The following is a 15788-nucleotide window of genomic DNA, read 5'->3' on the forward strand; positions in this document are numbered from 1 at the left end:
TGTGGGCTGCAGAGGTGTCTATGAAACACTTAACATCAATCCTGCTGCTATTTGGGAACAGGAAAAAAAACCCTGTCACTCCTTCTCTTCAGTACCCAGCCATCAACTCTGCAGAAGATCCCAGCACTGGGGAAAGGTCAGCAGAGGAACCAGGCAGGAGCCTCACACAAAGGGATGAGTTCAGAGATATAAAAATAGAGATATTTATTAGCATTGAGTAAAGTGCAGCCTCAGGATGGTTTGAGACTCAGCAACAGTATGAATGGCAGGAGAGAAGCTCAGAGAGGAGTAACAGCCTGAGCAGGGCTGTGCCAACAGGATCCTGGGACTGTACAAAGGCTTTAGAAACAATATCAGATAAATTATTTACAGTTCAAATTGATTACAGGAGGGTGAAGATTCATGAGCTGCTGCAGGCTGAGAGAAAGAACAGAGGCTGGGATGGAACATGGGCCCTGAGCTGGTGTGTCAGCAGTCTGGAAATTCAGGGCAGCAGTTGGGGACAGCTAGGAATGTCCCTTAGCACCAGGCTCTAATTGGGGGTAGGAAGATATGGTGAGGTGAAGTCTTGCTCCTGCATGGCTGGAACAGAAATTCTTCATGTTTTCCAATGGTGATAGGCAAGGATGACTTAAGAACCAGCATCAAGTGCTGTACCTGGATATTTCTGCTTAAAATCAGAAGATTTTTCCACACCTGACAAGACCTTAGCAGTCCCACAAAGCTGCCAACGCGCTGCTGGACACACCACTGGCACTGGCTGCTGGAGGCCTTTCCTGGAGCTAAGGGCTGGCAATGGGGTCCTCTCGGGGCAGAGAGACTCTGCCAAGTCTGTGGCCAGGAGGAAATCCCACTGCTGGTGATACCGGTGCCAACAGCTCCCCATGGCACTGCCCTAGGAACTCCAGATGGGATCTGCTCCATTTACAAATAGGAGGATTTGTCTTGCCAGTACCTTAAAATGGCCAGGGAGACTGGAGCTGAAAAGTGTTCCTCCTACTTACAAACATCCAGAGCAAAGACTCCAGAGCTGAAATAGTTGCAGCCTCACTGTGCATGTGTAAGCTTGTGTGGTCCAGTCCCTCTCCCACCCCAGAGCCATTTCCTACAAGATTAGGAAGAAATTCCTCCCTGTGAGGCTGGTGAGGCCCTGCCACACAGGTTGCCCAGAGAAGCTGTGGCTGCCTCATCCCCATCCCCATCCCTGGAAGTGTCCAAGGCCAGGTTGTACAGGGCTTGGGGCAGCCTGGGTTAGTGGAAGGTGCCCCTATCCATGACAGGGGGTTGAAACAAGATGGGCTTTAAAGTGCCTTTCAACCCAAACCACTCCATGGTTCTATGAAATGTTCATCAAGGCACTAAAAGCTGCTCGGAGCAGCACCTTCAGGGGACACACCTTGGTCTGGCAGCCTGGTCTACCCCCAGTTAATGCTGGAAGAATTCTTGGGGTCTGAATCAGGAATTGTCCTCTGGGCTGGAGACAGGCGGGAGCCACATGACCTTGAACCACTCTCTCTTCTGGCCAGCAGGAATACAGATCAAGTTTGCAGCTCAAGCCTGTTTCTGGTTCCTTCACTGACCTTTGCACACTGTGCATGGGGGTCAGCGGGCTGCAGCAGCTGCGGCCCCTCCCTTGGCTCATTGGGAAAACCACAGGGACCGTTGGTGTGAATGGTGCTGCTGTGGAAGCAGCACTGTGCTGCTCACAGAAGGGGAAGAGGCTGCACTGGCCAGGACACAGCCATGAAAGCACTGCAGAGCCTTCCTGCACACCTCAGATCTGGCAAGACAGGGCTATTGCTGCTCAATCTTGACGTGGTCTCCGATCATCCAACGGTGATATGTGGCCAGGAAGATGTCGTTGTCTCGGGGACAGTCGTAGTGGCAGGAGCACATCTTGATGAACATCATTTTCCTCTGGAAGAAGTCCCCCTCGGGGCAGCGGAACTCCACGTCCACGGTGCTGGTCAGGAACGGGGTGCAGCAGCGCCCGTCCGAGCAGCTGCCGCAGAACCGCGGCCGGTAGGAGCGCGTGCTGGTGCATCCCGAAAACTCAAAGTGGAGGCTCTGGCGCTGCTTTGGGGTCCGCACACACTTCTTCCCCTTCTAGGGAGAGAGCAGATGAATTACCATGGACATGACAGGAAAGATGCATTGAGGCCTGTGCTCAGGCCCCATCACTGGGCAATGGGACACAGAGGAAGTGGAAGCACAGAGTCAGGATCCTGTGAGCCAGGATCATTCCCAAGGCTGTCACCAGCATTTGGGGTGCTGTGTCCCCTATCCTCCAGCACCATACCTCACCATACCTTGGTTTTCTCCATGGAGAAGTCGCAGGGCCGGACCATGCAGAGCCGAGTCTCCTTCTCCAGGCGGCACTGGGGGTTGTTGTTGGTTACACGGGTGGAGATGCCCATTCCGCAGCTCCGGGAGCATGTGCTCCATTCTGTGGTCTGCATCAGGCAGTTCTCCTGCAGGTTGTTCAGCTCTGGCCTGTGAGCTGGATCCTTCCTGAAAACTGAGCCATGAGGAAGAGACACAAGGCAAGGCTCAGGGCTTTGCACAAAGAATGGCAGCTCCATGGCTGCTCCCAACTCAGTTTAACACTTCAGGAACATCAGCAAAGGTCTGGCCCATCCCATGAGATGCTTGGCCTCTCAGCAGGAAGGGGATGCAGGTGGGCAGGGGCCATTTCCTACATAGCCCGGCTCCAGACAGGTCTGCAGGGATACTTCAGGACACAGCAGCTTTCCCATAGCACCACTGAGGTTTCACTTTGTATTGGGTCGGCTGAGCTGGAGTTGATGTTCCCAGAGCAGCCATTCCAGTGCTGTGCTCTGCAGTGGGAGCTGGAAAGGTGTTGCTAACACACCAGTGTGTTTGGCTACTGCTGGGCAGGGTTGGCACAGCATCAGTGATGTCTCTCCAACTTTCGCACCCTGATCAAGGGGCTGGGAGTGGGTAAGATCCTGGGAGTGGACACAGCTGACCCAAATTCACCACAGGGATATTCTAGACTGTATCAGGTCAGATATAAAAGCTAAGAAAAGGAGGAGAAAAAGGGGGAGGGGGAAATTGCTATTCACAATGTTTGCCTTCTGGTGCAACTGCTCCATGTGCTGAAGTCCTGCTTCCTAGGAAGTGGCTGGACGCCACTTGATGATGGGAAGTAAAGAATAAATCTATTCTTTTTCTCTTTGCTTGTGCACATGCAAACTTTCACTTTTCCTTTCATAAACTGCCTTATCTCAACCTACAAGTCACTTTCCATTTATTTTTCTCCCCTGTTGTATTGCACTAAATAGTTATTTAGTTGTTTGCACTGGGTGTTTGGTGATTTGCACTGTTCACATGATTTGTATCCTATGACCACACAGTCTTCTTCTTCCCTACCCCAGTGTCAGCCCTGGTGGTCTCTTCCTTTCCCTCGTTTAGTGTCCCCTCACTGGTATCCCATTGGCCGTGGTCCTCTTCCTCCACCCTCATTCCCTGGGTATAAAAGTCTCCCGCCATCAGACAACACCCTCTTTCCCATCTTGGGGGTTGCCTGAGTCTGAGGTGCGTCCTCCAAGTCAATAAGCAGAGGACATTCGTCCCCACGTGGAGAAGAGCACTTCCAATCTTTTGCTTTCATCCATATAAGCTCATGTGGGCTAAGGTCCGTAGCTAGCTGGATTGGACCCAAACAGCCTGTCCAGACATGGTTCTGACACTCCCCCTTGTCCAGCTGGGAAGGCGAGTGATAGAGCAGCTGGGTGGGCTGGACCTAGTGTTTACCTCTGGAACCCAACACTTGGTACTCACCCCCATCATGATGATGCACAAAGCCACCCCCAGCCACAAACCAGTCAGTGCTCCAAATCCACCCCTCTTCCCCAGCAAACAGCTCCCAGCCCCATCCCACGCGCCCCACTGACCTGCTGTGGCTGCTCCTAAGGGGTTATCCTCGCTGCCCTCCTCACACACCCACTCCTCACAGCACTTGTTGTGGAACTTCACCCTGCGGGGCGCGGGGCACTCTGGGGACGGCAGGCGCAGGTCATCGGCGCAGAGCGGGACGCAGCCGATGGCCCCGTCCATGCAGATGCACTGCAGCTTGCACGTGGGCTGGAAGCTCTCCCCATTGAGGTAGATCTTGCCCAGCAGGTCACACGTCGCACCCTCACGAGCTGGGGCAGGAAGAGGAGGAGAAGGAGGAGTAAGCAGAAGGCTGAAACCCTGTCTTCGGGACACAGTGCTCTCCTGAGGAGGGACAGAGCCCATCCTCCCCTGCTTTGCCATCCCAGTGCTGGATATGTCGTATTTGCCTCCCTGGACCCAAGGCTATTCATGACACTGATTTTTCAGAAGTGCTGGTCCTCCCAAAATTCTCTAGAAAAATTTCTTTTCCACTTGGATGAACTACTAAGTATGATTTTGTCTTTGGTGCCTGTAAAGAGCCTGTTTCTCTGTCAGAGTTCTTCTCAACCAGCTCAGAGTGACAGGTCAGTGGTGCTGTGCAAGACATTCCTGACACGGCATGTGAGCATGGCTGTACTCCTCAGTACTCCTGGGATACCAATAGGCAACGCTCTTCTAAGAACGGCTGGTTCCCCCATGCAAATGGTACCTACAAATGAAAATGACACTTTGGGCTGATGACCTTTTTGGCCCCTCTATGATGCACAAATCTCTTCCTCCTTCCAGCCCCAATTTTTTCCAGTTCTCTCCTTTCTGATCTCTGGATCTTTCATCTCCAGACCTCCTACCACTCTCTGCCTCTTTCCCAATAAAACTTAAATGGGCAAAAAAAGGGAAACAATATCTGACACAGAGCAGGAACCTTTACTCTGCAGGCACAACACTACTCCCAAGTTCTTATGACTGCATTAGCCAGAACTTTCCCACTGGAAGCTTTGCAGGAGAAATCTCTTAGCTGATTAAGATCAAGAATGTTTTCAAGAAGAACCAACTGAACCATTTGACATGAAAGATTTCCTTTATGATCAACCAAAATACTCATGGGATAGTATCCACAGAGGGAAGCATTAAGCATTTTGCTCTGGTAATTATTTTGATACTATGAAGATGAAATATTTTGATAGAATGGAAAGGGAAAGTTTTGGCACAGCCAAATAAGTATTCTAAATAAGTCATGGAAAATTTTGAGGTTTTAAAAAAAATAGTTATATATATTTTTTAAAAAAACTTATATATATATAAAAGTATATATATATACTTATATATATATACATATACTTATATATATATAAGTATATATACTTATATGTATATAAGTATATATATACTTATATGTATATGTACACTTTATATATAATTTTTTGATATATATTTTTTTTTTAAATTTTTTTTTTCTCCACCTGAAATTAAATGTTGAAATCTCAGAGTTTTCACAAGTCAGAAATCTTGATTTTGGACAGTTTTCAGCAGCTGCTGTTTTCTGCAATCCTGAATCTTTAAAAAATCCATGCAAACCTCTATGGGGAAGTTACCAAAAGGAAGGATTTTTGACTGCTTGTGGAGACTTCCCAGGAAACCTGATCTGTTTTCCCCTAAGTCCTGCTCGCCCAGGGACACTGTTTCGGATACAAAGTGTTTGAATCAAACAAGGAGTAAGAATCTCTTTCCATCCCATCCCTATCCCTCGAGGGGACACAAATCCTTCTGGACTGTTCCTATCAAGACCTGCATGTCATCTTGCTACTCTTTACAATTTCATTGGGATAAAAATACTCCTGTGCTCCAACTTTGACATTTCAAAATCCTCACTTTTTCCATCAAAGTGGAAGCCATCCATCCACCCTCCCTCTATACAACCATTCATACTTATTTTTAAACACACTCTTCCATCTCAGTGAGCAGATCATGCCGTTCCCTCTCCTCCCTCCCCTCCCAAAGAACAGCAGCCTGCTCCAGGGGTTGATTTTGTTTTCCAAACTCAATCCCTCTGTTGTGGCCTTCATTGCCCTCCCTTTCCCTCTGACCTGGTCCCATTAAGGCTCTGAAGAGACAGCACCCATTAAGTGTTCCAGCTCTTTATTCCCCAGCTCTGCCTGGCACCACCCACACCCAAACACCAAGCCCAGCTAAGGAGACTCTTTGTCCTTTTCCTCAGGGGATGTGGCATCACTGAAAGAGCTGCTCTGTGAAGCTCTACCAGCTCCCTGCACCCCCTATCACCTGCAGGACCCCTACTTTAGAGTTACTACAGGACCCTGTCTACCATTCTAGTACTCCGAGGTCTCTGCAGGAAGGAAAGGATTCCTCTGAAATATGTGGAATGTGATAAAATTACACAAATATAAAATAAGCTTCCCTCTGATGGTTCCCTTCCCATCTCTCCCAATACAGCCTACAGGTCTCAACTGAGACACTTTTCTCTTGACGCCTCAGCTCCTTTCTCCTTCTAGCACATCTGCTTATTTGGATAAATTTAAGTCAAAACATTGATCCTTCCTTTCCTCTGACTCACTCCTCCAGCTTCCTTCAGTGCCTCCAAAATCTTCCAACAGATCCATGTGGACATCATAAAAACATCACCCAAGGATATTATGGCCCAAATCCTCAGCCCATTTTAGAAATAAATCCTGGCCTGTGTTCACTGCAGTTTTTGCTGTGAAAAGCCTAATTTCTTATTTAAAACCAGGAAGGATAGTTGTGTCTGCAAGTCTGATTTCCTCCACAGCAGGATCTGGGACTCTCACTCCAAATGTTTGGATCAAACCTGGATGTCTGGTGAATACAAAGCACCTTTATTAGAATGATTTCAAGGCTTCATGGAGAGATTTTGAAATGGTGTCTCCCACACTCCTGAGGAAATTGTTCCTGTGATTTTGCTACCTTTCCTCCACAAACAGACACCTCATTCCCATTTGGAATGAGGCAGCATGCAGCTCACATCTGCTGGATGTCATCACACCTGTGTTTGCCTTACTACGCTTCCATCCTCAGCTCCCAGGTGTTTCAATGTCTGCAGAAAGTACCAGGAGCTCCAAAAATCCATGGCTTCCAAAAATTCCCCAAACTGGGGAATGAAAATGAAGCAACTTGTAAAAACTTCTTGGAGGACGAAACACCAACAAGTTAGACTCAGTTAGACAAGGGCTGGGGATAAATGGGGTATTGAGAAGAAATTCTTCCCTGTGAGGCTGTTGAGGTCCTGGCACAGGGTGCCCAGAGCAGCTGTGGCTGCCCCAGTCCTGGAAGTGTCCAAGGCCAGGTTGGATAAGGCTTGGAGCAAACTGAGACAGTGGAAGGTGTCCCCACCCATGGCAGGGGGTGGCTCAAGAAGAGCTTTAAGATCCTTTCCAAGCTAAACTGTTCCATGATATTATGATTCTGTCTCAGGTTGGTGCTGGATCATTTCCAGAGACATCCAGTGCTGTGGCCAAACATTTCCCTAAGTACTCACATAAACTGCCAACTCCTAGGTCTTCCTGACTATTTTGAAAAGCTTGAATTTAAGAAAAAAAAATGTTGGCTCCTGTCAGAGATGGGACAGGAGTCTTGTTTTTAAACAAAGACCAGGAGGTTGCAGAAATACTTTATTTTCCTCTAGACCAAAATAATTTCTGCTTGCTTCAGAAGGAACTACTGAAAAAAAAAATTGTTTTTTCTTTTCTAGCTGAAAAGAGGTGTCGGAGAGAAAGCAGTTTCTGCATTTGCATTACCTGGCTCTGGAATTCTCATGTTCCACAGAGACACAATGTGGTGAAGGAGCTATTCAGCTCTTCCCACGCACATGCTATGGCCAGAAATACACTTTGCCTCTTGCACAGAAGCAGCCAAGTGCAGAACACCCATCCCTGGCACAAGGTAGAGGGATTTAGGGTAGGATATTCCAAGGAAAGTACTTTCAGTAAGAGCTCAGACTGCTGATATATGCCCAAAGGGTACAGGATGTCCCCTGAGGATGTCACAAGACACAGGAGTGGCCCACAGCCCCACTCATGCCTCGCTGGAGCTGTGAGACACCAGCTGTGTGTGTGCCAGGGGATCTGATGTTCCCAGGCTGGCACTGCATGAAGCGCCAGGGAAATTCTGATGGGTGTTCTGGGGAGGCGCCACGGAAAAAACACACAAGGACAGAACCTGCAGCTCTCACCTAAGCAGATCCCACTGCCTCTGTGGATTTTTGAGAAGTCACAGTAGAGTCCCTTGTGATGGTCACAGGGCCTGTGCAAGGAGCAGAGCTCGCCCAGCTGCTGGGCACACACCTTGCAGCAGCCACAGGCATCCCACACGTGGCTGGTACCCGCAGGGCACGGCAGAGCTTGGGAGGGACACTGGCATGGGAACATGCAGGCCTGTGGTTCTACCTGGAAGGCAAAAAGCCATGGAGAGAATGAGTCTATTGCAAGGCAGCTGGACAGGGAGAGGAAAAATATGTCTCTGCTGAAAGCACAGATACCCCAGAAGCAAAGGGGACCAGCCAGAGGGGTGTATGCAGCTCCCAAGTACTCACAGGACTCAGGTTTTCCTCATCCCTATTTCATCTGGAGCTCAAGGGGAAAAAAAAAAAGTCTCTTGGAAGCAGATCCAAACCAAACAGGACAAGCAGTAGCTCAGAGTCCCCAGCACAGCTCACCCTCTCTGGAAGCAATAAAGTAGTAATCATTAACAGCAAGGAATTCCAGCTTTTACACAGGACAACCATCAAAGCCTCTGTACCAGCATCAGATCGAATGGAAGCTGAATAAGCAATGTGCACAGCAACAGGACTTGCCCAAAGCCAGGACTGTGGGGATGCTGAAAACCAGCCCAGAAGCTTGAAAGTTTCATTTTGTCCCCTGCATCTCACACTTTCTTATTACATGTGCCCTCTCCATTTTCCAAGGAACACAGCATAACCAACCTTCCTTGGTGTTGGGAATTTAGCTGCTAGAGAATGGAAAATTACAAAGCTGTGGCTAATTCCAAGTCCTGCACCTGCAAGATAGTGTGTCCTTGGGCATAGCTGTAGTATGATAACAAATAGTGAAAGAGACATGAGAAAAGAGAGATGTAACCCCTGAGGAATGGGGAAGAGTTGATGTTGTGGTGTGGCCAATGGATGGTGTAAATTACAGAATATTCATGAGCTTATTGCTTGCTGTATAAGTGTCTGATGCTCTCTTCAATAAACGGAACTTGCTTATCACTCATATTGAGTGTCTGAGTCTCCCCTCACCAACAAATGGCTCATCCCCAACAAAGGCCTCTATTCTGCGACACCTTGGGACCTTGTGAGTGCACAGATGCTCCCCTTTGGCAGCACTTCACTGGGCAGCCCTTGAAACCCACCCTTGGCTTCATGACACTTCAGATACCCAAACAGAGACCAGCTGAAGTAGGATTACCTGCTCTGGAAAACCCAGATGGGTCCAGCATCCCAGTCACTGAGTGTGTGCCATCCCTGTCCTGCATTAGCTCGGAGCAGGAACACCAGCTCAGCCCTGGCTGTGCCCAGATTTGGGCAAGATGTAACAACCTGACTGTGAACAGTGCAGAATGTGTGGTCTCTAGAGATCCTCTGAAACCTCCTCAGAAACATCAGTGCCAGCTGCTGCCTGGTTTACTGTTCAGATCCTACCCATCCAAATTCCCCCTTGCCCTGCTCCATGCACCACTCCACTATTATGGACATAGCTCAGCTCCCACAACCCTGGCACATGGACGATGCCACCAAAACACTCTGGGATCCTGCACTGCTATGAACAGGGTGGAGAGGGAAGCATACAATGAGGCAGATCCCTCACACCTCTGCTGTCACCCCAGGAGAGCAGCAGCTGAGCTGGTAATAGCCTTGAGGGCAGCAGGGAGGAGCACACACACCTGGAACAAGTCAAAAAATATATCTTGTTATGGCTCTGTTTGCACTTTTCAGATCCCATCCAGCCCTCACTTGTTAAATAGCTTCCTTGAATATTGTGTCTGTCACCAATCAGAGTAGGAAAAATTTTCCAGCTATTTTTACTGTTGCTCTGACTTTAGGTCATGTGGGGTCAGAATGTGCAACCTTCTTTGTACAGCTGTGTCACCAACACAGCACTGTGGGACTGGGATTGGGCTAAATATTCCCTCAAAGTCATGGAATATCTCAAGTTGGGAGGGACCCACAAGGATCATGGAGTCCAGCCCTGTCCCTGCACAGACACCCCAGCAATCCCACCCTGTGCCTGAGAGTGTTGTCCAAAGGCTCCTGGAGCTCCGGCAGCCTCGGGGCCGTGCCCATTCCCTGGGGAGCCTGGGCAGTGCCAGCACCCTCGGGGGGCAGAACCTTTCCTGATATCCATCTAAAGCACTCCTGAAAGAGCTCTAGCCATTCCCTCTGGTGGTCCCAAGGGGTGAGTGTTTCCAGAGCCTCCCTGCTCAGCAGGAATCAGCATAATTCTCCTGGATAACTCCTAGCACTAAGTACTTTGGAAACAAGCCTCTCCAGCCTGCAGCCCAGCTGTTCCCAGCTGACTGCACAGGAGCCACTCACCAGAACCTGGCATGTCCCAGGAATCAATTCCCAACTGCTGAAGTGCATCAAAAGAACTAAAAATACAGAAATCTTCCCTACTTTTTCCAGCTCCAGCTGCTGGAGATGCCAAGCAGCATGTTATTTAGTCCCAGATGAGTTGGAGTGGGTGTGTGAGACCGCACAAGAGACAAAGCATTCCTAATGTGGGATCTATATTAAGACGTAATCCACACACTTAAGAAAAAATAATGATAACAAGCATTTTCCAATGCAGTGTCAGCCACAGGCCATAGAAACACTCCCAAAATAGTTCTCCTGCTGAAATGCAAACCAAATAAAGCTCTTTGGGGATAAGAGAATGCAACAGCTTTAAACCCAACTGAGTTGTCTCACCCCTGGAAATGTCCAAGACCAGGTTGGACAGGGCTTGGAGCCACCTGGTCTAGTGGAAGGTGTCCCTGCCCATGACAAGGGGATAGAACTGGATGATCTTCAAGATCCCTTCCAATGCAAACCAGTCCATGATTCTACAATTCTGTGGTTTTTTCCCCACCCTCATTAATAATTGCTGGCACTAGTTATTTCCTTAATAACTCACCCATATAAACCAGCCCACCTGGTTTTACCTTCTGTTCACAGCAGCCTCACTTCCTCATTGTATCATAGCTGCTTTTCAGCAGGAGAACATCTGGATTCACATCTCTGTTGCATCAGAGACCAGCTGGTGACCCTGCACCCACCTATGCTGTACCCCAGCTCCCCCAGCATCAGCTCAAAAGCTCAATTCATCATGGTTTTCAGGACCCTTCTAAATACTCCCAGATGCTCCCACCAGTTGGCTCGGATGTGTCTCCCTCCATTGCCCAGGAGGTGTTGGGGCTCCTGTTTGCCGGTTTTATTGCTGAGCAAAGTCAGCCCAAGCTATTTATAATTCCTGCTGCTCGCCAAGGCCTGGAAGAGGAGGGAATGAGCTGGAATGGGGTTTAACTCACACATACCCAACAGCCAGAGCACTGAAACACTGCCTGGCCAGGGAGACTCTCAAGTGGGAAAAAGTCAATGTTCAAGCAACTTCCTTGAGCCCTCCATTACTGAATTTTCTTTCAGAGAGGGTGACTAGCGGATTATATTGGTTTTGCATGGAGCACCCTTCATCCTGCATTCTTTCCAAGGGCTGCTTCTCGTTCTTCTGCCCAAAGTACTACCCTAGAACTGCCCCAAAGAGCTCCATAAACCGTTCCCAAGAACTGCCAGGATTGGAATTCAGGGTTTTGTTGCAGACCCAAAGGTAACACAAAGCCCAATATTTCCACATAACCTGCCACTGACCTGCGTCCAGAGGGATTCAACTCAGAGAATATTTCATTTTCTTCCATCTATGTCACTGTCAAGTAAGAAATGACACAGACTCACCAGAAGGCTGGTTTGCACAGCACCTCACTTCACTTTGAATTCTCTCTTTTTATACATTGTTCCAGTACAGATAGACCAGATTGGTCAATAATCAACACATTTCACCTGATAGGTGTTTTGTTATAAACAATCATTGAGAAAAACATGAAAACAGAGAGTGTGTATCTTCAGCTCCCTAAAGTCTCACAAGCCAGTTCTGGGAAAACTTATCTAGTTTTCTTACTCTCTGACCAGGCTGGTACATCCATGCCTCTGCAGAAAGGGTTGCCCCAGAACTCACTTCTGCCTTCACTGGGCATACTCTTGACTTCAATTCACGACAACCTTGACCTGGCTTCTCTTGAGGTTTGCAGGGCATTTCTGTGAACTCTGAGAGCAGCAGAACAGAACCAGAGATCAAGGCCATGGATTTAAGAGGTTTTAAAGCCTGGAATGTTGGCTCTTCTGGCTTTTCTGACAGCTCTTGCATCCATCACAAACACTGTGTGTGAAGCTATGGGACCTCCAGGACCCCTGAGTGATGGCCAAGCCAGAGCAGAAGTGCCAACACTCAGAGCAGAGGATTCCCCTGCTCTGCTCCATTGTGTTCTCCACCTCTGACTCCCTGAAGCTGTCTGCTCAGCTGACAAGCCAGAACAAGCTCCCTCCCAACTACCAAAATCAAACCCAGTTACCTGCAGGTAAGAAAAACTGAGAACGTCCTTTCTGCTTCATATTTACATAAAACCTCTTCCCCTGCACCTTTTGGAAGGCATGAGTGCTGCAACGTGAGCTCCCACCACTGCAGCAGGTTCGTGTCACCATCTGGATTTCTCATTCCTGACCAATGTCTACAGGAGCCCAGGAAACCAGCTAGGGGAGCCAAACCAAAGAGGATGTTTTAAAATATGTTTGGGCTCATTTTGATCCCACTGCGCTCAGAGGGCAGGAAAAGGTGAATTTTGAGCTGAGCTGGGTGTTTGCAAAGAGCTTTGGGAGCCAGGGGTTAATGCTGCAAGGCAGAGGTGATGTAATAAACACTCAGCTGGTTCTTTTAGTGCTCCAAGACTAAGCAGCCAAAACACAGCTATTCATCCTCCAAACTCCAAATGACTGTGGATAATCTTTGCTCTCTCTCCATCTCAGGCTCTAAAGATGCCTTCCTACAGCTGCTGCAGCACGTGTAACAGCTCCTTTGGAGAGACAAGAACCAGGGACCCCCTTCACAGACAGGGCACAGGGATACAGACACCTGCCCAGGATGAGCCTCAACACAACTCACAGTAATCCTGGAGCTACTCCCACCTCTGAACAACACAGAAGAGAGATTCAGGAGTAACAGCTCTCATTTTTTGCCTTAATCCACAAAGCATCACAGAATCATTAAGGTTGGAAAAGACATCAAAGGTCACTGAATCCAACCTAATGCTTAAAGAAAGTCAAAACTCACATTTCTGAGCATTTGACATTGAGGTTTAGGGAAAATCACCTGTCTCAGAGTGGTAACCAAGAGTCACAGTGGTGGGATTACTTGTTATGGTTTATATGAGCTACATGGTGTTGCCACATCTGAGCCAGAGTAAGAATCAGGATGCCCACCCTAAATGGCAGCTGTTTCCCTTAGACTGCAGCCCAGTTCGCATTCTTGGCAGGAAAAGGGCTGGCACACACTAAGTACTGCTAGGAGCAATCCAACAGAGCTCCCCAACCAGGAACTGAGCACCTCTCTCACCTCAAAGAGCCCTGCAAGGGGCTCTGTGAACCCAGTTTCACTGAGCCAAAAAGCACTTACAGCAATTTATTGATGGCAGTGACGTTCCTGATGCTGCTGACATGAGAACAGCACTCAAATGTCCACAGAGGAATCAGCTGCTCTCTCAAGAACTTGTATTAACAGGAAAACAGGCAGAAATCCTGCTCCAGAGATGATGCAGTCTAATTTTCCCCTTGGGATCACTGCTTTTGGGAGAACATGGGTGGATTCAGTGACAGCTGGGGAAGAGTGGTGATGGGAGGGAATTGGGATAAGAAACTGTTACTCTTTGCAATTACAAACTCACTGCCTTCCCCTCTCTCTGCTCTCTTCTCCCACTTCTAGACCAAGGCCGATTTCTGGCTTCCAGGAGTAGGAGGAAACAAAACCCCTTCCCATGTGCCAGGAGCTCTGAGAGCCGCGGATGCCACGGGGCAGCCCCCAGTGTGGTTCAGGTACCCAGCACGTTTGCATCGCTCTGCTCCCAGCCCGGCTCCCCCCTCGGGAACCCGGGGGCAGCTGCCAGCCGGGAAGGGTCTCTCAGCCCAAAGCCCTCGCATGCATGGAAGCAAGAAGCTGCATTGCCCAGCAGAGCTGCTGCAGGGCCGTACGTACCCAGGCAGGGGCGAGGAGGAGCAGGAGCAGGACCCGCGGCACTGTCCCCAAGCTGCCCGGCATCCCGAGCGCTGCGAAGGGCAGGGATCCAGACTGCCGGCCACCCCCGCCCTCTCCTGCAGAGTTTCCCGTCTCTCTGGAGCAAGTTACGCATCAGCTTCTCTTTACATATCCTCTGGAAGGGGCGGGCCCCGCGCTGAGTGGCAGGCTGGAACGGAGCCCAAAAGGGTGCAACAAAAAATGCCCAAATTCAGGGAACGCGAGTGTGTTCCTGCGGCTCCGGCCGTTCGGGGCTGCCACCGCTGCCTGCAGCTTGGTTACTTTCCAAGTGGGGAAATCAAACCCCAGTAAAAGCAGCATTATTATTTTTAAATTTTTCCTCTTTCTACCTCCGATTATGAAGCTTGGCACAGCTTTCCTGACACAGACCCCCTCTTTCCTTTTTGGCTGCAAGGGCTGAGGAGTGATGAAACAGAGATTTGTGGTGCTCAGAGTCTGAGCAGGAGGGAGGGATGGGTAGTTTGGTGCTGTCAGGTCACATCTGGCTGTGCATCACCTGTCAGCTCCGGGGAATGAAAGTTTCGTGATTAGAACTCCTGCATGAGAGCTGCCTATTTTATAAGGCAATGAAAAGCTCCTGGATGAAAGTTTTTCATAAAGGGCAGAGGTTCTCCAAAGTGCTTTGGGATGGATGCAGGATCACACACATCTTTATTTGGGGTCATGATCCTTTCTGTTTGCTGCTGAAATACAGCACCAGGCTTGTACACAGCCAGCACGGCAGACCTTTAGAACATGAAAGCTGTTTTTTGTAGTAAGGAGTCGTTTTGTTTATGCCTGAAGAGCAATCAGAGCACTGCCACGGAAGGAGGAGTGCAGCAGAGGGCACTCTTAGTCCTTGCTGGCCAGGGTGGGACAGAGCAGTCAGATTTTAGACAGGAGCTTCTGTACATATGGAGTGACTTGAGAAAGATGGAGCCTTTCCTTAGGGTCAGGAAGCTTTCCTGGGGAGACGTGCTACAAGGGATGGTACCTTCTTTGGGCCAATACAAAGCTGGGCCGGGAGCCCAGGCGCTGTGCAATGCAACCCCAGCATATCCCTGTCCCAGCTGAGTGCTGGGAAACAAGAGAGAAGATGGAAATAAACACAGGGAATATGTAGTGGGTTATTTAAATTCAGCCTCTTTCCTTCCTGCCTCCAAGGTAGGGCAGTTTACCTGGGAATCAAGCCCTGCAATTCATCCAGGTCCGTTCAGGTTCCTGTGCAATACCAGATCAGCATCCACGCTCCCTGTGTGTCCACCACTATAAACAGAAAACTCTGATTCTTAATTTATTAGCATTTGGAAATCCCCTTGGGTCTGGGGCTGGAAAGCATTAGCAAAGTGCAAACCACCCCAGATGCAGCTTCTCCTCTTCCATGAGATGGGGGATTTCACAATCATGTCCATGACAGCCACCTCTGCTTGTGGCACACCAGATGATTATGTCTGCACACAAAAGATTTCAGGTTCTGGAGACGCCATAAACATCCACAGCCTTCAGGAACTTAGGAGCTCCAGGCAGTCTGGCTGGAGATAC

At 49.0% G+C, this 15788-nt stretch overlaps 1 protein-coding gene across 2 annotated transcripts; it reads right to left on the reverse strand.

The window, feature by feature from the left end:
* Positions 1-175: 175 nt before the first annotated feature.
* Positions 176-14377, reverse strand: LOC135457280 (CCN family member 2-like). 2 transcript variants are annotated; one of them, XM_064731762.1, is made up of 6 exons: positions 14208-14377; positions 8465-8592; positions 8105-8318; positions 3918-4169; positions 2310-2518; positions 176-2106 (listed from the first exon to the last, which is right to left on the reverse strand). In XM_064731762.1, the coding sequence occupies exons 3-6, from the start codon at positions 8298-8300 to the stop codon at positions 1795-1797; spliced, it is 969 nt and encodes a 322-aa protein (XP_064587832.1). In that variant the 5' UTR covers positions 8301-8318; positions 8465-8592; positions 14208-14377; the 3' UTR covers positions 176-1794. The 2 variants fall into 2 exon arrangements, with proteins under 2 accessions (XP_064587832.1, XP_064587831.1); XM_064731761.1 differs by lacking the exon at positions 8465-8592 and having other exon boundaries at positions 14208-14353.
* Positions 14378-15788: the final 1411 nt, after the last annotated feature.

Source organism: Zonotrichia leucophrys, chromosome 23 (assembly GCF_028769735.1).
Source record: "Zonotrichia leucophrys gambelii isolate GWCS_2022_RI chromosome 23, RI_Zleu_2.0, whole genome shotgun sequence".
Taxonomy (NCBI): Eukaryota; Metazoa; Chordata; class Aves; order Passeriformes; family Passerellidae; genus Zonotrichia; species Zonotrichia leucophrys.

Coding starts and splice junctions, on each gene's coding strand:
- LOC135457280 (XM_064731761.1), bottom strand. CDS start 14,270: ATGCCGGGCAGCTTGGGGACAGTGCCGCGGGTCCTGCTCCTGCTCCTC. Junction 4,170..8,104: donor AGGCAGTGGGATCTGCTTAG/GTGAGAGCTGCA, acceptor TTCCTGCCCCAG/CTCGTGAGGGTGCGACGTGT. Junction 2,519..3,917: donor CTTAGGAGCAGCCACAGCAG/GTCAGTGGGGCG, acceptor CTCATGGCTCAG/TTTTCAGGAAGGATCCAGCT.